The following is a 23,415-nucleotide window of genomic DNA, read 5'->3' on the forward strand; positions in this document are numbered from 1 at the left end:
AATTTACATTAGATTTACATTATTTGAACTAGGAGATAATTTAGTTTTCCCAAATATCTTCCTATGTCATCGTTCAGAAGAATTATCTATATTATTTTCAAATCAATCATTAATTAATTTTGTTATTAAGCTATAAATGCTAATTAAGCTTTGAGTTTAATTAGCATTTATAGCTTAATAGCTTTTTAAAGTTTTTATATTTAAGCTTTGATTAAAGCTTTGATTTTTTATATCGTAATTTAAATCTATCTTAGTGTTTGAAAGTTCACAACTTGCTGTTAGCTCTTTAAGTGTGTTACCTTCGTAAGTCAATGCTTGATTTTTAAGCTCGAATCTATCGATGGGCTCAGTTTTAATCAAAAGCGTTAGAAATACCTTTTTTGTGATTTTTATTGGTTTTCCGTTTTTGTTTTAAATAATCATTTTTACTTTTTGTATTTACGTCATGAATAAGGTAAAAAGAAAGCTAAATATATCTAGAATGAAACCCAAAACTAGAAATACGTTTTTAAAAGAGAGAAATAAAAATACATTGCAACAATCAATGAAATGAAGATGTTCTTATAACATTTTAACTTTTTCAAAAATGGTGTTTTTCATTTTTCAGGTAAAAGGACTTCAGCCAGGAAGGAGCTACAAATTTAGAGTACGAGCTGCAAATAGGCAAGGCGAATCGGAACCATTAGAAGCAGACAAAACCATCGTAGCAAGAAATCCTTTCGGTTAGCAACACTGAAAATTGTTTTAAATAATTTTGATTATTACTCAGAAGCAATGCATTTTATACTGGTGTTTTACAGATAAACAGTTTCGTAGTCAGAGAAGAAATCACAGTACTTAAAAATTAATATTATAATTTTTTAACAATAATGTTTATTAAAATAATATAATAAGCTATTTCATTATGCTCGCTTTTAAATAATCATTGACTGAATTCATTTAGGTATTTATATGATCATTGTATTAATGTAAGCTTGCGTGTGTTTCGAAATAATGTCTAAAGAAACCTAGAGTTACAGAAAAAAAATCAGATGGCTATATTACCAATTTTAAGTATCGAATTCTTATTTTTCAGTCTTTTAAAGTAACTAAAATGCGGAAGAAAGGGGATAGCCTTATTATTAATTAAAAGCATCAAACTCCACATTTATAAAACAGTAATAGGAATTCAAAATATTTAAAAGATTGTATAAAAAGACTGCTAATTTTTTTATTTATGAAAGCGTTACTTAGATGAAATATTTTCTCTTCTATTTTTAGTAATGAAACGAAAAGTGTTAAGGAGCGGGGAAAATATCCAAATCAGCATTTTGGTAAATTTGCTTTCTAATACAAGAATAATATTCAAAATTTGACAAAAGAAGACTTAAAGGTCTTTTTCTCCGAAAGATTTACTTATAACCTGAAAAAATGATAGTTATGCTCTAGCAAAACTATAACTAAGTATATTTGAAACCATAGACATAACCTGAGCGGAAAAAACTCACCGAATAACGTTTATTATTGAGTACTAAAGCAACAAGAATCAGCGTAATATTCATAAATTTGAAAGACAAGTTCCTAAGGCTTAAATATAGAACCATCTTCTTCTGCTGCAGAAGTGCAAATGGTTTTGCATGTGTAGTCATTTCTACGTCCCAGTTTTACAAATTTGTAGTGAGTCATTTGCACTTCTGCAGCTGAAGAAGTAGCTGTATATTTAAACCTTCGAAACTAATTCTGCAAATTTACAAATATTGCTCTAATTCTTGTTGTATTAGCACCTCCAATAACAAAGCAGTAAAACTCAATTGCATATGCCTGCTAAGCGCATTCAGATTCAATATGGATTACATACAAATTAATGTAATATTCTCGCTAAATAAATTAGCCTTTTACGTAAGTTAAATAAAGTTTTTACATCAACTGTTAAATAGAGTGGTACATCGGGCATATGTTAATAATCCGCTCCAGACCTTTGAACGCATACTAGACTACATGTTTACAAAATGAAATTTTCCAGTAAGGAATAAAGGGAAAATTATTAATCCATTCTCATGAAAAAATCATGTCGTTACTATTATAACACCGTTTAATATTAAAATACAAATGCAGCGGGTGAAATATATACTGTACATAAATGAAGCACTGCTGTATCACACTATGTATCATACTGTACATAAATGCTTTTTTTTCTCCAGATCAAAGACAGTTTGAACAGCTTTAATGTCTCTAATGAACAGCTTATTTATTTAATAATTTAATCGATTTCATCTCCATTCGCAAAGTTAGCCAACTTAATACCGGCTTTGTTTTCAGTCTTATATATATTTGCATTCGGCACATGGTATGCAATGCGGAAGAAATGGTATGCATTCGGCTAAGTCCTGGTTACGCATGCCATCTTTATACTTTTCAAAAAACCCTTTTTTAAACTCCTAGATAATACTAACCATTGTTTTTATTGCTTGGCTCTTCTCATCAGCTTTCCTAAAACTCATTTTTAATGATTTTACAAAACATTTACTTGAAAAAACACAAAATCACTTGAAAATTGGGACTTGCAATTCGGGTTGTTTACTGAATAGCATCAACAAGCGTACTAACGCTCTTGGGCAGTCATTGCACTGTCTAAAAAAAGTAAAGAAAGGTAGTGCGTGCAGTCGAGATTAATCAAACTCGAATCGTATTTCAAGCAAATATTTTGTAAAAAAAAAAAAAAAAAAAAAAAAAAAAAAAAAAAAAAAACATTTCGCCTCCAGATAGGACGTATACAGAGTTAGATGTATTTTAAAGCGACGTAAACCGGGATACCACATTATATTAGTTCTTATTTTGAAGCATAAATATTTCAGTTTTCCTGTTTACAGATTAAAGCTTAACAATCTGTAAATATTCTGAAATACTGCAGTTTGACAAGGAGTATTCTTTTATATTCTTGCCATTTCAGGAATTATTTCATATTCATTTTTTAATATAAAATGTAATTCAAGAAATTATAAAACAGTTCGATAAAGCTGTAAAGAATTGTTGTAATAGAAACTTTTACCTTTAGATGAACCCGGAAAACCAGGTACACCGGAAATCGAGGACTATGACAGAGAATTCGTAAAACTGAAATGGACCGCTCCAGAATCAGACGGCGGATCTCCGATTACTGGATACATTATTGAGAAAAAAGACAAATTAAGGTGAGAACCATACTTTATCATAAAACAGATAGAAATTTAAATCTTAAACTAAATTCAGGGGAGTAACAGCCCTCAGTGAGCCATGGTCTGCAGTGCCCTCTTCCATCCGTGGAACGGTGTTTGGTACACCAGGGTACCTGAGCGACAAGGCTTTACCACTTGTAGAACAGTTTAAGAATTGCGAATAGTATGATGAAATAACCTAAAAGATATCTAAGGTAATTTGTTTTTCATAATAAAGTTTTTAAAGTGGATAATTAATAATTTAGAATTCATATTTAAGCCAGGAGTTAGAGAATGCTAATTAAAGTATTAAGCTATGTCAAATGAATGCAGGCCAGAAGTCGTCGAGCTGGTGAGCACGTGGATAAAGGCGAGGTTAGGCGAACACTTGGTAATTTGAATCCGATAAGTAAGATATAAATACTATGAACGTAAGACTAAAAAGAATGCATAGCAGATACAGTAAGAGAAGATTAACATAAACCGTAAAGGCCTTATAATAAATATTCCATAATATATACATTCAGTTGGCCCACTCGCCTGTCCTTATTTTCTAGGTCATTGTAGTCATAATTGCGAATCTTGATGGACGAGTTGTCAATTGTTTTTTGTCTATCATGAAAGCTTTTAGCAAGTTTTTAATAATGTGAGCGTAGCTACTCCATATCCAGTTCTTCATGAATTCTATTGTTGCGGATATACAGTGCCCTGAAATCTGCTTTCTGGACCATAGGCCCCAGGATTCATGAGCATATACCCTGGACAAAGAGATCAGCTTGTCGCAGGACCCTCGGTGCTAAGTCCCCAAGCAAACCTGGTACTCATTTTATCTACCCACTCAAGGGATGAAAGGCTGAGTCAACCTTACCCAGCCCGGGGTTGGAATCCCAGACCTGTGGTGTTGCTACGCGCCGCGATAACCACTGTGCCACCAGGCGTGCAATTCAAGTCTTACTGAATGCAAATTGAAAGTTGATCAATTGCCTGTCTGGTGGAAGGAAACTACTGTCATGTTAAACTGACAAGAGCAATCTACCAATTACGTATAAGTTTGGTAGTTCATACCTGTGTCCATCTGCCTATACTTTTATTAAGAATTATTTCATGTTGTGTTTCCTAATTGTGTGGCCCAGCCCGTATAGCGATTAGTGACCCTGACTGCGTAGCGATGGGATGGGGTTCGAATCCCGGGGAAAATATGGTTGTAACTGTACGTTTCTTAAAAGGAGGCAACGATGGCCACCTTTTGGGTGCTTCCATAATGAAATGGCTACCACTTCCAGCCTTTGTAGTGGCGCAAGGCTAATGGCTGTTAAATAAAAAGACCGGCCATTAAAAAAAATATTTTCTAATTTTCAGGCGAAATTCTTATCTACAAGAACATCTCGTAAGGTAAAGACTTCGTAATTAATAATTATATTATGCGTTTCTCGTACTTTCAGAAATATCTGTTCCCCCCATTACAATGTTAGATTTGTCTACGTACAAAATGGAGAAAATGTCTATACAGTAATTTAAACATCTAAATTTCTATTACATATCAAATATAAGTAAAATATTTTTAATACAGAAATATTTTAGATTCAGCATAACAGTTATCTGGGAGCAATAATGGATGGTAATTTGCTTTATTCTTACAGTAGACACCGTGTAAGGTATTGTATTAATGTTTTCATTCGGATATTGTTATCGTTTTGCCGAAGTCCCGCCCGTTTGTGTACGAAAGCATGGAAAATACATCTTATTGTGATCTACAGTTTGTTTAATATGATTCAAACCATTATAGAATACTTTTTTGAATTGAAATAAAGTCTCTAAATCAAAATAGATTATAAAAGTTGCCAAGTTCAGAGAAATGTCGCCAAATAAGGGTGACCAATCCGCAAATGAAAGATAGGTTCACCAAATAAGTTCAAAATGCATTGTAAAATTTCCACTTTACAGAGAAATACCGTTAAATGAAGTATTAAGTTCCCAAAATATTGGTATGGATTTTAGTCAACCATCTAAAATTAGGGTGAAAAGTATTTTGACATAGATTTTCCATGATTATACCGATTTTGAGGTGATCAGATATAGGTCCTTCATCTTGAGGAGCAAAAACAGTTCTGCAGAATTGTTTCCCTTAAAAACAATTCCCTGATAACATCTACGCCAAATTAAAGTTGCTTTTTTGCCTAATTTTAAATTTTACACTGGCGAGTTCTCTTCTGATGAGAGGTGACCTCTGAGTATTCGGATTAAAAGTACAGCATCAGTCTAGCAATTTCAGAAACGTGAAAAAGAGCTTGTAAATAAACATTTTCATTATAGTCATTATGAACCATTGCGATGCTTTTATAATATTACATTTAAAAAATTGTATTTCACATATCAACAATATTAAAATTGCTAATCGTTTTTAATGCCTCATACATTCATCTAAATTAATTTACTAGCTATTGAAATAAATGTATATTGCATTATAGGTGCATCTTTATTGTTTAAATCAGTCATTCCTGAAGAATGGTTCATGGCCCTTCAAGGGGCCAAGATACAATAGTTGGCAGGTTGCGGAAAATTAAACAATTTTTAATCGATTTTCTAATTATACAAATAATTAATCTAATATCTATATAATTCAAGGTTATTAATAGTAAACTTATTCTCAGATTGCTTATCCGTTCAGACTACTAACGTTACTGACTGAAATGAGAGACAGTACAATTTTCGACCACGTAGGAAATCTTCAAAATGGCCTTTGATGAGTGGCAACAATATTTTGCAATGAGTCGTCCTTTGGCAATACTATATTTCTGAAACGATGTTACTAATTTGGAAACGCACTATGCATTCTATTAAATGTAAACATCATTATGCATAAATAACTATTAATACTGGAATACTAGAAAGACGTAACTACGAATATTTATAAAATTATGTATAAGTAATGAAATGAATAAATGAAAGTCATGCGTAAACGGAAACGAATGTTATTTAAAATTCATGTGCAAAACTTGTCCATCATTTGTTTAATTACTTTTTTCTACAGTCCTGATTGGACAGCCGTACAGGAAGTTCCAGGAGATCAAACAACGGCCACAGTGCGTGACCTGATAGAAAACGGAGTATACGAGTTCAGAATACGAGCTGTAAACAAAGGTGGTCAGGGAGAACCTAGTGATTCAACTGGACAGCATGTTGCCAAACCTAAAAACCGTAAGTAAGAGTGTCATGAACTAACTCAGATGTATAGCCTTTTGGGGCTTGAAATATTTCAAAAATTAGATGAATATTTAATACACATTCCACCATCACAAAAGGACTTCACAACAGAGAGCGTAAAATTAGATTAAATTATTATTTCATTTTCAAACCTTCAAATTCCTTATAAGAGATTATGTTATATAATTTCTTATAAGAGATTATGTTATATAATTCCTTATCAAAGAATCTTTTCATTTTATTCATTGAAGATGAAATTTTAACAAATTATAAATGTTATCATCACTATTGTTCATAATATTCATAACTATTATAATCATATATATAGCAGATAATAAATTAACATGATATATAGATAAATTAAATTACTAATAATATTAAGTATAACAGAGAAAATCATCGAAGGTAAAAACGTGGCGGAGTAAACAACACAAGGGTAAAATATACTCATAAGAAAGATTGCCGAAGAAAAGAAAACAAAAAAAAAAAAAAAAAAAAAAAAAAAACATCGCAGTTCTAAAATGTCGCTGTGCAAAACATCATCGTCAAAAATAAGGTGATTAAAAATATCGCAGTTTTAAAACATGGTCGTCGAACATATCGTGGCAAAAAAATAAAGCAAGTACAAATCATTGTATGGCGATAACATCGCAGACGTGCTTTTTCAGGTTTTAAAAATTGTAACTGCGTATTCGCATAGTGATTTGGGAGCGTAAGAAGTAATGAGGAATATTTTTACTTTTATATTTCATATTTTTTAATTAACGAATAATTTTTATTCAAAAAGTAAGAAGGAAAAATCAGCATTAAAAACGGAAAATAAGTAAAACATTATGATACTTTTAGAAATTAATAGAATGTTAAACTTACATAGCTAGCTAATAAATGTTATTAATTAATTAAATTTCCTTTGTAATGTTTTATTGTTAATTTTCATAAAATATGTTGTCCAAGAAAGATTAGAAAAAGTAACATAAGTAACTATTGCGTCTATGAAAAGTGTTTAATTAGTTATCAAAAAGTAAAATAATTTTCTTTCGCCTTTGGTATTTTTTTTTTTTTTTTTTTTTTTTGTGAAAATTAAACCTTTCTTTGTTACACTTCATTCGTCTTCTTAAAATCTAATTCACTTTTTCATGTACTGCGTGCAGTTAAATTTATTACTTAATTAAAAAACATGAAATTACAAAAGTGAAAATATTCCTCATTCCTTTTGCCCTTCCAAATAATTACATGAATATGCGCTTACGACCTTTAAAGCTTGAAAAAACCATGTCCGCGATGCAATCTTCGGGCAATGATATATAGGTGCTTTAGTTTTTACCACCACACTTTCGAAGACGATATTTTCAAATTGCGATGTTTATGAACGGCTTTATTTTCGATGATGTTTTAGAACCGCGATGCTTGCTTTCTTTTCTTCCGCGATGTTTTCGACGACGACGTTTCGCCTTGAGTTGTTTTCGCAGCGACATTTTCGTCCGCGATAATTTTTGCTGCAGTGTTTTCGACGAACACCAGAGTAACAACTAACTTCATATTAAACTCGAAATATTTTTTAAAAAATTCTGTGATATCATAAAATATTGTAATGTCATAATATAATTATGAATTTTTAAATTCTTAATTTTGGTTTTGGAAAGGTAGAATGCTGCTAAGGTAAGCAACTTTCCAGCTACCGACTACTTAAAAATGAGTGTTCTTCAATATCATTAGAATATTTAAGAAAACTTTATTTTCTTTCATAATATGCCAACCTATTATAGAGGTTCTAAAGAACTAACTTTACGTGAAGTAGATTAAGATACATTAAACATATCATGTTCGTTTTGACTTTTGCCTCAGAATACTACTACCTCAAAATACTGCCTAAAATTTTCTTCTATTCTTTATTTCCCTTTAAAAATACGAAGTTTCTTTTAAATGTCTTAAGCTTTCAGTATTGTAATACTACAATTAAAATCTTTCATATAATTACCATAAATAGTTATAGTGAGAGGAATTTTAATAATTATTTATATAAGTACGATAACTCTTACATTTGTCCTATGATGCTGAATACCAGCGTATGTTGAACTTTTTTTTTATTTATAGTGGCTCCACGCATTGATCGCAATGCAATGATTAATATCAGACTTAAGGCTGGCAAGAGTTTCGAACTGAATGTTCCAGTATCTGGTGAGCCTCCACCGAAAAAGACTTGGACATTGAATGGAAAATCTATCACAGACGATCTCAGATGGTTCTTTACCTACGAAGATTATCGAACCATTGTAAAAGTGAAGAAAGCTCTAAGAGAAGATTCTGGTAGTCTGATGCTAACTGCTACTAACAGCAACGGCAGTGACAGTGCCAAGGTTACTGTCGTCATTTTAGGTACGTATTAACTTACAATAATAAAGATCTTGTAAAAGTGTAAATAAAACCTGTTATTTCAATACTCTAAGAATTATGATGATAAAAATACCTGATAAGAAAATATATAATAAAAATTCAAATTTGTTGCAATAAAATAAAATAAAATATATATCATCCTTAATACATAATTAATACTGAAAATTAAAGATTGCAGTAAAAGTTTTAAATCCGTATTAAAACATTTAATTTGTAGTAAAAGAATAAGAAAGTTTCGATCTCCTTGCAGTTTGGGAAAGGTGTACGCCTTTCCCAAACTGCAGTTGGATGGATGGAGATCAATAAAAGTTCCAAGTTCAATATACCCAATAAAATACTTTATTTTTAGAAAATGGGAAATAGTTTAACATACTTAGAGCAGGTAAAAGTTCCGATTTAAGGATAAGTCCTCCATCACTTGTTCTACACCACCATAATCTCTCGATGAAAATCGTTATCACTTTCTCACAATCTACTTATCGAGGTGACTAATGACATATTTCATTTCTTCTTTAAGTTCTTTTATTTCTGCTCTTTGAGTATTTATTCTTTGGAACTTGCAATAACACTGTCATGCACAATAGCAATGTTTCTAACAAGTTGGTTGGATAGCAATTTTATGTTATCAATCTGCGATTTGTTTTTCCATTATATGCATTTTGACGTGACAAATTGCTCTAAGCTTTCTAACAGCCTGTGCATAACATTCATCCTTCTTGTAATGAGTTTTCAAAACTCGCTGTTCCTATGTGTAGCGCTCAAATTCGACTAAGCTGTGAAGCTTCGAGATGAACTGGCAAAGGAAAAAAAACAATCTTGCTAGGTAATGTTAAACTCAGCATTTTTAAATCGAAATATCTGTCAGTTGTTAGTATGTAAAAATATTTTCCATTTTTTAAAAATAAATGCTCATATTAATAATATGCTCATATTATTTCCAGTGATTTTGTTGGGACACTATATTTACAGATGCACTAAAATAATTAAAGTACTAAACCAAAAAATATAAGTAAAGGGAAGTTATATTTTGATATCTTGTGATATTTTCAGGAAGTGTAAAGTACCTGAAAAATTTGAATTTTATAGTAGTTGCGTAATTCATGATTTATTATAACAAATAAAATTATAGCATCTCAGTGACCACATAATTGGTATCAAGTTTTAGATCATTTAACAATGCGTAAAGGGGTCCTTAGTAGAACAATAGACAACTTTATTTCCATCATCATAAGGAGTATGTATTCAAGCTGATATATGATTTAAAGTAAATTAGTCGAATCAAGTTAGTATTAACCAAAACTAAAAATACAAAAGTTTAAGTTGTTGAGTATTAACCTGTATCATTTATTTATTTCTGAAATGATAATTCACTTGTTCAGATAAAATTTTACGTTCTAGAATAAAGTATTCTTTGTATGTTTAGATATTCTACTTTCTCAAATAAAACAAATCCTTGAAGAAGGAGTGGAAGTTTCAAAATTTTAGCATTATCGCCAAGTTTAAAACGCAAGAACAAAAACAACACCCATATGATAAACCGCAGGACAGAAAATGGAAACATTTATTACTAATTATTTTTATTTTTTACTTGGATTGCATTGATAACAATTATTTTCTTCTCGCCAGATGTTCCGCTGGCACCCAAAAATCTCACCATCAATGACATCACAAAGGAAGGCTGTATGGTTTGCTGGTCTCCACCAGACGACGATGGTGGCAGTGATATTCAACATTATACTGTTGAGAAAAAAGATATGGAGACAGGGCGATGGGTACCTGTGGATGAAACTGTCAACACTTGCCTGCATGCAGATAAACTAATTGAAATGCATGAATACATCTTCCGAGTGAAAGCTGTGAATCGAGAAGGAAGCTCTCAATGGGCTATGACCAGGCAGCCAATTGTCGCTAAGAATCCATTTGGTAAGTATTGGAATTTTGTAAAATACTGGTTTTCAGTAGAAAATATCAACGTCTGGCCTGTTATCAAAGTAATTACTTTTAGGATTAAATCCAAAATGCTTATTTTATCTAGAATCACTAACTTAATTTTTCATTGGAATCTTTAGTAAAAACCACAATTTATTACTATTCCTGGACATTTTTATTAACATTTTCCCTTAGGCTATAGGGGCCAATTTTGAACGTATTATGGCCATTTAATTCTAAAATTCTAAGCTTCAACAGCAGGCAAAGAACCAATTTTTTAATTTAGGGTTTTAAGAGAATATAATGTATTATAATTTTAATCACATAATATTTTAATAAGATGAAAGAAAAATAATAATGTTAAACATGTATTATTTTCTTAACTAGCGTCATATGTTTGGATAAAATAGTTATAATTTTATACTTTGGAAGCATATCCAGATTTGAGATATTTTTAAATCAGAAGAATATTATATACGAATATAGCTTTAATCATTTCCGTGTTATCAGACTTCGCATGTCAAATTTATTTCTGTTCTAGAGAGGAGATTATAAAACTATAATAAAAAAACTGTATAAACCTGAAATTTTACTTGTAATCTGTTAGAATATTAGTACATTTTCAACATTATTTTAGATTCGTTATAGTCACATACGCAAAAAAAAAAAAAAAAAAAAAAAAAAAGAAAAAAAAAAAAAAGAAATCTCTATGTATATAATTCTGAATATGTCATTTTTAGTCATAAGACTAAAGTTGAATATCGTTCTTTAGGATACCTCAAAGACAGAATTATGTGGAAAGATTTTTAGCACCTGAGATAAATCTCCAAATTGCTCCTGCCTTAACTATTTTTTTATTATTTTCATATTAATATTTAATTCATTATGTTTTGAGTCCTTTCTTATTTTTAGCTTTAGGCAAATGCCTCATCCACTCTATTTTTAGCACAACTATGCCCAAATATTGTAAAATATAAAATTAAATCTTCAATATGGCATCTATAGTCCTGATTAGTAGTTTAATGTAATAATATATAACTATTCTATTAGTCTTAATATATTAGAAAGCTCTTTTCATGTTTCTTTGATGACTAAAATTCATACTTTATTAATGCAGCAAATTCGTTCTGTTTTTTTTTCTTAAATTATCTGAATATCTACACTTAGAATTTAAATAAACTTTAATTGCTGTTAGTAATAATGATGCATTCTATGTTCATCTTGTGATAGAAACTCAAACAAGAAAAAACATGTTTTTTCCTTCATCCATAAAGGGTATAGTTTCTGTTAGTTATATTTAGTAACAAAAATAGAATTCTTCATCGGCCACAATAATTTTTCTGCTGTCTTCCAGATCCACCTGATAAGCCTAGCCCACCTGTTGCAACAGATTGGGACTCACACTTTATCGAATTGGAATGGCGTCCTCCTAAGAAAGATGGTGGTGCACCAGTCCTGAGCTATGTCATTGAAAAGCGTCTGAAAGGTAGCCCCCTGTGGGATGAAGCAGCTCGGGTAGCAGGAGAAGTCACAAAAACTAAAATCTCGGATCTTGTAGAAGGAGAAGAATACGAATTTAGATTGGTGGCCATCAATAAAGCTGGTCCCAGTGAACCAAGTGACCCAACTCAGCCAATAACCGCCAAACCCCGATTTTGTAAGTACAAAATATGACTAAAGAACAATAACCAACTGTGTTCAGAATTTTGGTTTTTTTCTTGCATTGGTAAGAATGATTCGGAAATTTGAAAAAACTCTTTTGCATTGAATGTAAAATTTTGGATAGCCAGTCACAGTGGCTTTATTTTGCATATTTCAATTTATCATATGTAACACATTAAATCTGTATAATGACGTAAAATTAAAGACATTATGACTAAATACAATTTTAAAAAACAGAACTATTTTATCCCCGTAAATTACTTCTCATTAAACGCAATTAATTACTTCTCATTACTTTTAGTATGCCTAATTTCACACAGCATTAATCGATTACGTTTTATGCCATATTAGATAGTTTCTTCTATTTATATTTCAACTGTTACTTAATTATATGATTTTCCGCGTAGTAAATTTCAGTTTTTGCATTCAATGCCAGATAAGTCTGCTGTTATGAGTAAAATATTCAAACAAATTATTCGAAGAGGAAGGAAATTAAACTTAAAACACTATTTCAATCCTTACATGCTTCAAGCAAATAGGAAAAAAATACTGCACTTTCTAACAACGAGGTGTTGCACCCCCCAGCTGATTTGGTTTATTTGATTACGGCATGCCATGAAAACACCCAAGCAGCTAGCCCATCTGCCTAGACTCGAAACCAGGCCGAACTACTAGAGTTCGACGACTAGAACCACTCGGCCGCTTTCCTTCAGCAATTATTAAAATCTGTGGCCAGAATTTCCACTGATTAATGTAATATTAACACGATCAGATTTAGAATTCTTCAAAAGTTCCAACTTGTCTCATTTTATTGTTTTAACATAGATGACTTTAAATTCTAAATAATATCATAACTAAGTACTTTTATGTTAAAAATGTGGCATTCTAGCCTCATCGTTAAAATCTCAGCAGAGCAACTACAATAATGCATTTATTTATTTTCTTTAGAAGATGTTTCACATAAACATAGGGTATAGTAGGGAAACCAAATAACTACGTAATTATAACCAAATAAAGATGTAATATCGTTATTTTCTGTAACTAAATAATGACTGAGGATCCTGAAATTCTTCTGATGCTTCATTTCATTTTATTATAAGGTACAGAAAAGCAATTTGTTTGAGCCCGCTGAATATTAATGTAGTTTAAAAAAATATAGTTTTATCAACTTGGAAAGAACTTAAAAAAATAAGCAATCCTTGCCTCAGAAATAAAGATATATGTTTTAATGAGAGTTAACGTTTTAAAATTCTAAATTAAATTATTATTAAGAACACATTCTTCACAGCTATTGTTTCCACTAACATGTATGAGATACGCTTTCAAACTAAATGTTAAATTCAAACTAACTTATGGAAAAAAAATATTAACTTGAAAAGAAAATAATTTACCAAATCCTTTATGCCTTCCGATTATGTCTTTCTTGTTGTCATTGCAGCAGTCAAAATAATCGAATTTAAATGTGAACGATTAGTTTAATCTAATTCCAATATTTATGTATGTGATTACAGTGGCGCCAATTGTGGATCGGCTCACATTACTCGACCAAAAGGTTCGCGCTGGCCGTCCAATCACGTACCAGGTAGCCATCAAAGGAGAACCGGCACCGATTGCATCATGGTCGATTAATGACCATCCTGTCATTGGCAATCCACGAGTGGAAGTACGCACCACTCCAACTCTGTGCTTCTTCGAAATTCTCGTATCTGTCAGATCTGACACTGGAAAGTATACACTTAATCTTGAAAATAGCTCTGGAAGGCTATCGACTTCAGCTACAGTGACGGTCGTGGGTAAGTTTTATTCTCGTTTTGTCTAAATTTTGTATATCTGATTTTTCTCTTATAGAGATGTTGTTTAAAAATGACATTTTTCGCTTCAGCTTTAATCTGGCAGTTGTACTTATATATTATTCCTTTCTGAAATTATATTTGAGGAAAAAATAAGGTTACTATGTTATAATCAAATTGTTTATTTTAAAGTATATTAATCACCTTTCTTTTCTTGTACAGATCGACCGTCACCACCAGAAGGTCCTCTGGACGTAAGTGATGTCACCAAAGAATCAGCTGTGCTCACATGGAAGCCACCTAAAGATGACGGCGGCACTCCCATCAAATACTACCTCATTGAAAAGATGGACGCATCTCGAGCGACTTGGATGGAAGCAGGCCAGTCAACATCCCTCAGCTATAAAGTAATTAGATTAGTGCACCACAAAACATACCAATTCAGGGTTATAGCAGTGAATGAAATTGGAGAATCTGATCCTCTAGAGCGGTTAGATGGAGTCACTGCAAAAGATCCATTTGGTAAGCTTATTTCTATGTATTCTGAAGAATAATATACATAAAAAATTTGCTTCGAATATTTTTCTACTACTTTCTTGTTGTTTACTAACCATAGCTCACGAACAAAATAATCACTACATAAAAGTGCTGGATTTAAAACAGAGTATTCCAATTCTTGCAACGTAAAGTTTCAGCTAAACTCATCTTGGAATACAGTGCATCTGATAAGCCTAACATTAAATTAATGCAGTTAAGTTCATCTTGGAATACTGTGTATATACTAAGTCTCACATTAAATTAATATTTATTTTAAATGATGACATGTAATGTGCATGGACATCGAAATAATGCTAATTAATTTTATGAGAATTTCATAAAAAAATTAATGCTGCGTTTTTAAAGAAATAGAGTAAATAACTGATATGAAGTATTCACTTGTAAGTAAACACTAAAGGAAAATGAATTTATTACACAGATACATACTTTGAATTGAAATTTTCATGCCATTTTCACTGGAGTGTGAAATATTAATAGAAAAATGTTTTTTGTTTCTTGGTGCATAAATCAAAAGCTGTTCTAAAGAATATTTATAATATATCCAAATTGTATGTACATTTCAAGTAGTTAAATATTAAAGCTAAGTATTATCTTAAGCATTTTTATGCAATTCAAGAGCATTGCTGAGCAAATAATGGCAGTAGAAATAGTTTTGCTGCTTATATTTTCCTTATCTACTTCTACGAAATCATCGTCCATTAACTTCTGAATTCTGCTTACAGTTGACGTGCTGTTACTCAAGATTTGTATAATATCAAAATCTAAAATAGTGAGTATAGAGCTACATTATCTTTTTAGAACCACCAAGTACTCCAGGCAAGCCTGAGGCAACAGACTGGGGAAGCGATTTCGTAGAACTCCAATGGCCTGCGCCAAAAGATGATGGAGGCTCTCCGGTATCGAGTTACATCATTCAAAAAAAAGTCAGGGGTTCCAATCTCTGGGAAAAGGCCGCTGAAGTTCCTGGCTCTGATTCAAAGGGCAAGGTACCTTACTTAATCGAAGGCCAAGATTACGAATTTAGAGTCATCGCAGTTAACAAAGGCGGTGAAAGCAAACCGAGCGAGCCATCTGAGTTTATCACAGCTAAGCCCAGATTCTGTAAGTAGCTATCATTTATCTATTACCTGAAAGATTCAAGAAAGATTCAGTTAAACAAATATAGTCACGTAAAAATAAATTATTGATTTTGCAAAATGTCAGCTTAAGAAACATCCCCACAATGGCATTGTTTGTTGCTTATCAGAATAAATCCTAAATTTATTTCTTTTTTGTACTGTTTTGGATGTTATTTTCTCACAAATTATTTAAATACTTCCTTTGAAAGAATCTTTGTTACATACAAAATATCGTCGTTCAGTTTTGCTGAATGATAATAAATCATTTTGAACACAATGATAGCAATGCAACAATATTTATTTGAATTTCTGAGCTCAAAATTGATCACACTGGATAAGTACCGGTGTATCTGTTTATTAATTACGTTCATATCAGCCCGAGAAGAATCTCTTTCAAATCTCTTTCAGTGCATTGTAGCACTGTTACGAAAATAAAAAATCTTACCATTTTTTTCATTTTGTTAAATGTTCTTGATTGTTTATTATGTGACTGTGAATTTATGAAGATTCCTAAAATTAAAACCCAAAATTGTTTTGCTAATAATGGCGAAACATAAGACATAATAATAAGAAGCGCTACATTTGAGTATGTCTGGATATCGAATAGGTTGTATATTCAGCAGTTTGTATTTCGTTAATTAACATAGTATAAGGACATGTAATCATTATTACATATCCTTACATTATATTACCTTTAAATCAGGGGTTCTCAGCAGGGTCAGTAAAAATTTGAAGGTGGTCAGAGATGATCAAGGGCTCAAGTGGGGGCTTGATAGCCGAATATGGATAGACAGTTTATCAGCATAACGAAGATCCCATTGATTCAAAAAACAATGTATAATTGGTAATAAATTGTTTACTGATATAAAGCTATATCATGCAATAAGATAGAAATCATAGAAAATAAATGTAAGAAAAGAATACACAAAAATTACCTAATATATTTTTAAATCAATAATACTTTTGTAAAACGTATAAATGTTTTATGCAAAAGTACAGTATGAAAGAGTAAAACGCAGGAACACGTGAAAACTCAATAAACAAACATACGAAGAACGCAAAACTTCCTCAGGAAATATATTATTAAATATAAGCCGCTTGCAAAATTAAAAAGATTTTAATGTTCGCTTCGAAAAATTTGAAAATTTGAATGTGCCAGCATGGCTCACAGAACCGTTAACCTGCGAGATATCTGATCTTGATATTAAGATGTAAAAACAGTTGATTGCACTGAAGGAAGGTGTTTGAACGCAGGTCTTATTCAAAACACATATACACTAAGTTTTGAAACTTAAAAGTCATCCTAAAGAAGTATTCCAGAATAAAATTGTTGCCAAACAACAATACTCAGTTTTCTTCTTTCTTAGTTGGTAAAAAAACGCTTTGATAAAGGTAATAATTTACTACAGAAAATAAGAAACAAGTTGAATATTTGAACGTCATGATTTAAGAACTAAGTTAAGGAATTTTATGTCAAGTAATTAAATATTACATCGATACATGAAGAGCAACCATCGCATTAGTTAAAACTGAACATATATGCTATGCGAATTTATGATTATGTTAATGAAAACTTGTTTATGTTTGTGAAATTAAAAATAATCCAAAACTTAATAAAAATAAATCCAATAAACCATTTTTTTAACTTTTGTTCATATTCGTAGTCTAATTGTTTCTTTTAAATTATTTATGTGCAATTGTTTGTATCATGATTATGTTGCATGCTGTGTATTATATAAAAAATTTAAGAAGGTCAATAAATAAACTTATTCTTTTAAGGGGAGTCGGTGCAAGAAAAAGATTAAAGAATTTCTGTTTAAAATTATTTCTTTATAAGTCAAATGTATTGCAAATTATAGCTGATTATTTGAGAACACCCATATTTTAATTATATACATAATTATATGCATAATTAAAGTCAGTTGTGCATCATTAAAATCAAAAATATAAAATAATAATAATCTACCGATAAATTTAAGATTTTAAGAGATTAATTATTCATAATAATTATTACAGTGGCTCCCAAGATTATCACACCAATGAAAGATATCGAAATCAAAAATGGTGAAATTCTTCACATCGAAATCAAATTCGTGGGGGCTCCAACACCAGAAATCACTTGGCTAAAAGACGACAAACCTCTGGTGGCGGATAACAGAGTATCAGTATCTAGTTATGAGAATTATACTCTCATACATATCATCAACACGAAACGTATTGATTCAGGCCGATACTGTTTGAAGCTCAAGAATGAATCTGGTAGTGATGAGGGCACGATGAAAGTAGTTATTCTAGGTAAGATATTGAACTTTTTATTATTAGTTGTAATTATGAATGATATTGTTATGATAAAATTCGAATCCAACGTATATTTAAATTAGCAGTTATTTTCATTCACATGAACTTGACTGATATGCTTTTTTCTACATTAAAATGAATAATATTTTTTAGTAACAGAATAAATAATAATACGTGATGCTGACAACTTTGTATTATCTGCTATTATATGCTTATAGAGATATTGACTTAGTGTAAAAATACAGTAATTATGATAAATTATTACTGTTATTAAAATTAAATTATTACTATTAATGTTCATAAAACGAAGTTACAGTTAATACACTGCAAAATTTGAAGAAGTTTAAAGGTAATAATTTTAATAGTTTTTATTCTTATATACTTTAATTTTATGATATATTTTTCACCTATTTCAATATATTTTTCAGATAAGCCGGGAGCTCCAGAAGGACCCTTAGAAGTCAGTGATATTCAAAAAGACAGCGTAACATTATCTTGGAAACCACCTAAGGATGACGGTGGTAGCGAAGTAACGTAAGTATTCTTACGTATTATTACGCATCCTACCGTAAGTATCCTTACGTTTTGTTACGTGTGTATTTTTACACATATCTTTTAAAACTAAATTTTTGCTGCTGTTAGAAAAATCGTGTGCTTTACTAAAATATCCAAATTTTGTTGTTAATATTAGTTATTGTCTTAACTTGAATAGCATTATTAAATTATTATAGGTTTATTTATTTATTTACCTAATCTATATGAAGTTTGTTATAATTTTGAATGCGCTTAACTTTGATTTAAAAATAGTGCTGAAATAGTAAAATTTACGACCTCCGTTGCTAGAATTTTTGAAATATTTTCAGTTACTGTTAACTCCTACGCTATGCTGATGGCGTTTAGATAATAATTATGAATACAGAATCATCACTGTTAATAAAGTTGAGATAAAAGCATGAATAATTTAAGTAATTTTTATAAATCTTAATATTTCTTAATTTTTGTAACCCTTTAAGCTTAAATTTAACTTTTCTATATTTTAAAATACCATTGAATGTTAAACCACCCAGAATTATAAAAATTTTAAATCCTTTCATGTCATAACAACAACCTGCGTCATATAGGAATCTTTCTAATCGCAACGCTCTAATCTTTCACCGTTGTTACATATTGTATTCTTTGAAACTATAGTTTTGAATATTTTAATTTATTTCGTAAACGCTGTACAATTCAGTAACAAATATTATGTTTAATTTAGTCAGTTACGTCAGAGCCTGGAACAGGTAAAGAGCTGAGTTAATTTGATTATTCCATTTTGTATCGAATATACTTCAGAAACAGAAACAGAAGAATAATTTACTCCATCACTTTACTTGAGATAGTAACAGAACCTCTTAAATAAAAACTAATATCAAATAAGGAAATGAAAAGAAAAAAAAGTAAATCTTAAACTCAAGGCGTTAAGCAGAAACACAGAATGATAATTCAGCAACTGTTGCTTTTTTAACATTCTTGCGGCATATTATGCCACTAACAATTCTTATAGAATTTACAGCTGACGACTTTCATCATAAAGAATGCACAGCAGTCTGTATCTTAGACGCGGAAAAAGCATTTGACTGTGTCTGGCACAAGCGATTAATTTATAAACTGATCAAGATGGACATTTATCACGAATCTTCTGCTTATTCATTCTTTTTATCCAGCAGAGTTTTTATGTTTAATTACGGTGATGCATTTTCCTTTAGAGACGAAGAGAAGCTAGTGTACCTTGGTATTGCTGTGTAGGACCACTCTTTTATATTCTTTATTCGATTTCTCTAAGCAATATCTCGACCGTCATTCATCGCTCCCTTGTTTGCTGACAATGAAGTTGTGCAGCTAAATCCCTTCAACCTAAGATTGCAGTCGAAAGATCCCAAAATTATATTAACGACATCGAAACTGTGCGCAAAATTAAGAGAGTATTTATTAACGCCTCCAAATCTCAGATTCTCCTAATCAGAAGGGAAAGAACTAAAATATCTTCGTCACCTTTGTTTATGTTTAGGTATAAAATTCGAATGTTTCGGAAGGTCAGTTACTTATGAGTTATCATTAATCAAAGACTCACCTGAAATGGGCACATAACTATACAGGTGGGAAGGCCATAGGTATTATGCAGCAATTTTTTTCTGTATTCGGGCCTCATTCAAATCTTTCTCTAAATAAAAAAATTCAATTATGGATGGCTATTACCTGTCCATTTCTGTACTATTCATGTCTAGCATAAGCTGCTGCTAAAGACAAGAATATTTAAAATTTACAGGTTGTTCTGAATAAATTTTATGTTTCGTCACTTACTCGTATTATTTATACCGGGAATAAGCTACTGCACTGAGATCTTAAAAGAGACATTCATTGAATTTTTTTCAATGAATGAACGACAAATTCTGTATAAAAGCTCTTACCAATAACGCTACTCATTTCTCACAAAATTTTAATTAAAAAAGTATAGAAGACATTTTCACATGTCTTCCTTTATATATACGTGCATCCTTCGGGATCAAAACTTTGCTGCTTTAGCACAATTGCTCCGCCTTGTATATAATATTGAATATGGCTGCATATGTTTCGTTTATTTAGTGATATTGTAGTTTGTTTATATTGTACATATTTCTTATTTGCACATTTCATTATTACTCTATAGTGTAGCTGGCATTTATTCCTCAGTCTGCAATATTATGTTTTCATTTTAACGTATGAAACGTAACAACAGTTACATCCTTTCCTTTCTCTTTTGCTGGCGCCCCCCAAGTGGGACTTCCTTGGCTACCTCTAAGGTAACGTGCGCCTACAGGGTGTATGAAAAGGCATGTCCGGCTAGCAATCAGAAGGTTTGGAATTCGAACCCGGGAAGGCAGTGAATATTTTTCACGTCTCCTGTTCCGAAATGCATAATGGTATCTAAAGCCTAAAATGATCTGCCCATAAAGGCTTTATTTCGTTTAAAACAGCCTGCCTAGGAATAAATATTAAACGTACGTTTAAGCATACCATGCACGCACAATGCGTTTGTGCGTGCATATGTATTTAGACAAGACTCGAGTGAGCACCCTTGCTTCATCTACGGTCAAACTCGATTTATGCTGAAGTTGGAAAGGTGTAGTTTATTCTAGAAAACGGAGAATTTTTCTCCTAAAGAATTTATTGAGATAATAAATGAACTTTCAAGTATTTTCAATATAGTAAAGTTTTTAAATTTAATATTTTGTTTAAAAGAAAAAAAACTGAAATGTTTCAAGAGCAAAACGTTGCTGAGAAATTTTTTATTCAAAACTTACGTCAATCTGAATTTACCTTTTTCTTCATAATTTTAAATTCTATACTGGTATATGTCCCTCTGAGTTAGACGATATCTGATTATGGAACAAATGTCCATTCAAGTTTTAGTTACATGAACTCAATTAGATTAGGATAGGTTGTATTTAAAGCTTCGGTGATGGAATCTCAAACTATCATATAAGTTTTTATGGAAATTATTACTTTTAAAAGCTTATGTGTAATATAAATAATAAATAATGAATGTATGTTCTTTACTTACCTTATTTTGTGGCATCTATCTTGTTTAGAGCTTACGTGATTGAAAAGAAAGATAAGACTCACAATGGTCCTTGGGTCCCAGCATTAACTATTCCAGCAAGAACAACCAATGCTACAGTTCCTAAATTAGCTGAAAATACTAATTACGAATTTAGAGTGAAAGCTAAAAACGCTCAAGGTCTCTCTGCTCCACTTTCTACAGACAGATCTGTTCTTGTGAAAAATCCTTTCAGTAAGTATTAGTTATTTTAAATTTAAAATTTACTTCATTTAGCGTATATATGCATAAGCTGATAGCTGGTATGATTTGATTTAGACTTTTATTGTTACAAAATGTTTCAGAAGTATCAAATAAGCATTTATGACACGTTTAACAGATATACGGGTTTCAAAGGACTGTCCGTACTGCATAATAAACTGGTATGTAGGTCGTACATATTATGTATACCTCTAAAAAATTAAGTATATTTGATCAAATGATGGTAGTGGATTCCTGGAAAATGTTAGTGAAGTTATCAAATTTAAATCCATCTTTAACTGTAGAGTATAAAAAAGAAAAAAAAACCGACCATTTACTACACGTCGCGCAGCATTATGTAATTAATATTAATTTATATCTAGAAAATATACTTCCTTACAATTACCAGTTGCACATCATAGCTTAGAAACCGTATTTTCTGACGTATTCCCCCCTTTTTTTTAAATAAATCTGGATTTCAATAAAAATACGTAATAATATTAACATTAAATTATCTGACGGATATTGGCCGATATATGACAGTAACAGAGCCTACTACGTGCTGTATCCGGCTCAGTTACCTTGTAAAACCCCAGGGGGAGTAATCTTGAATTCTGATCCCAAGAGGGACATCGGAGAACGAAGGAGAAGTGCATGAACAAGAACCAAATTTCGAAAGATCAAACGCATCAGCAGTAGATGAGGCTACAATGAGCTGAAACGTAAATAATATAAGTAAGGTGAAATCACGTTTTCAAAATTACTTATGTGTAGAACACTTGCCACGTTCGCGTAACTTAGCGAAGAATACTCGAGGTGTATTCAAGGGTTCCTGATGAGGGCATTGCACATTTTTCTCGTCTCCTGCTTCAAAATAACCTAATGACCCTACAATCCTAGATCCGAAATCATTACTGAGAGGTAAACTTTCATAATACCCTTTAATTTTGGACTTCTTTTGACTCTTACATTGCAGTCCAAACTACCAGATCACTTTACAGTTTAAGCATACAGCATCCAGGTTTAATTTGATATTTTGTACCATATATTTCTTAGGATAAAACAAAAGCTAAACGTGAAAACTGAATTAGTTACTTTAAATTCGCTTTCAATAAGTATTTCAAATTGCATTTTTAAAAGCATAAAATTTTAAAAATAGATCTATAAATTACGCTGTTACAATATAATATATTTTCAGCCAACAATGCAAAATAAAGGTAAGATTACTTTGATTGTTTTTCTGAAATTATTTTATATTTTAAACTTTAATTTGTGTCTTTAATGGTTCAAAACTAATATGATTTATTTACTTCTTTCGATGCACTACCCCCTAATGATAATGCAGCGAAAGATGAAAAATTTCTCATTTCATTTTTTCATTTTTGGTTTGGGCATATTTCCCCCACTTTTTCATGCAATTTAGCACTGTGCTTCTGGGTTTTGATTTTTGCATGTATTTTATTCTGTAATGC

General features: G+C 31.2%; 1 protein-coding gene across 8 annotated transcripts in view; it reads left to right on the plus strand.

Moving 5' to 3' along the window:
• LOC118198052 (twitchin-like) overlaps positions 1-23,415 on the plus strand; it is a 480,648-nt gene that overhangs the window by 306,656 nt on the left and 150,577 nt on the right. For all 8 annotated transcript variants that reach the window (XM_085825414.1, XM_085825418.1, XM_085825417.1 and 5 more), the window contains 12 exons: positions 608-722; positions 3,035-3,170; positions 6,205-6,371; positions 8,472-8,753; positions 10,398-10,694; positions 12,055-12,357; positions 13,874-14,155; positions 14,375-14,674; positions 15,509-15,811; positions 17,845-18,123; positions 18,555-18,660; positions 21,735-21,937. In XM_085825414.1, coding sequence (XP_085681540.1) covers positions 608-722; positions 3,035-3,170; positions 6,205-6,371; positions 8,472-8,753; positions 10,398-10,694; positions 12,055-12,357; positions 13,874-14,155; positions 14,375-14,674; positions 15,509-15,811; positions 17,845-18,123; positions 18,555-18,660; positions 21,735-21,937 — 2,773 coding nt within the window. The remainder of the gene's footprint in view (positions 1-607; positions 723-3,034; positions 3,171-6,204; positions 6,372-8,471; positions 8,754-10,397; positions 10,695-12,054; positions 12,358-13,873; positions 14,156-14,374; positions 14,675-15,508; positions 15,812-17,844; positions 18,124-18,554; positions 18,661-21,734; positions 21,938-23,415) is intronic.

The sequence above is a fragment of the Stegodyphus dumicola genome, chromosome 10 (genome assembly GCF_044657685.1).
Source record: "Stegodyphus dumicola isolate Sdum_Otavi_A_Nest chromosome 10, ASM4465768v1".
NCBI lineage: Eukaryota > Metazoa > Arthropoda > Arachnida > Araneae > Eresidae > Stegodyphus > Stegodyphus dumicola.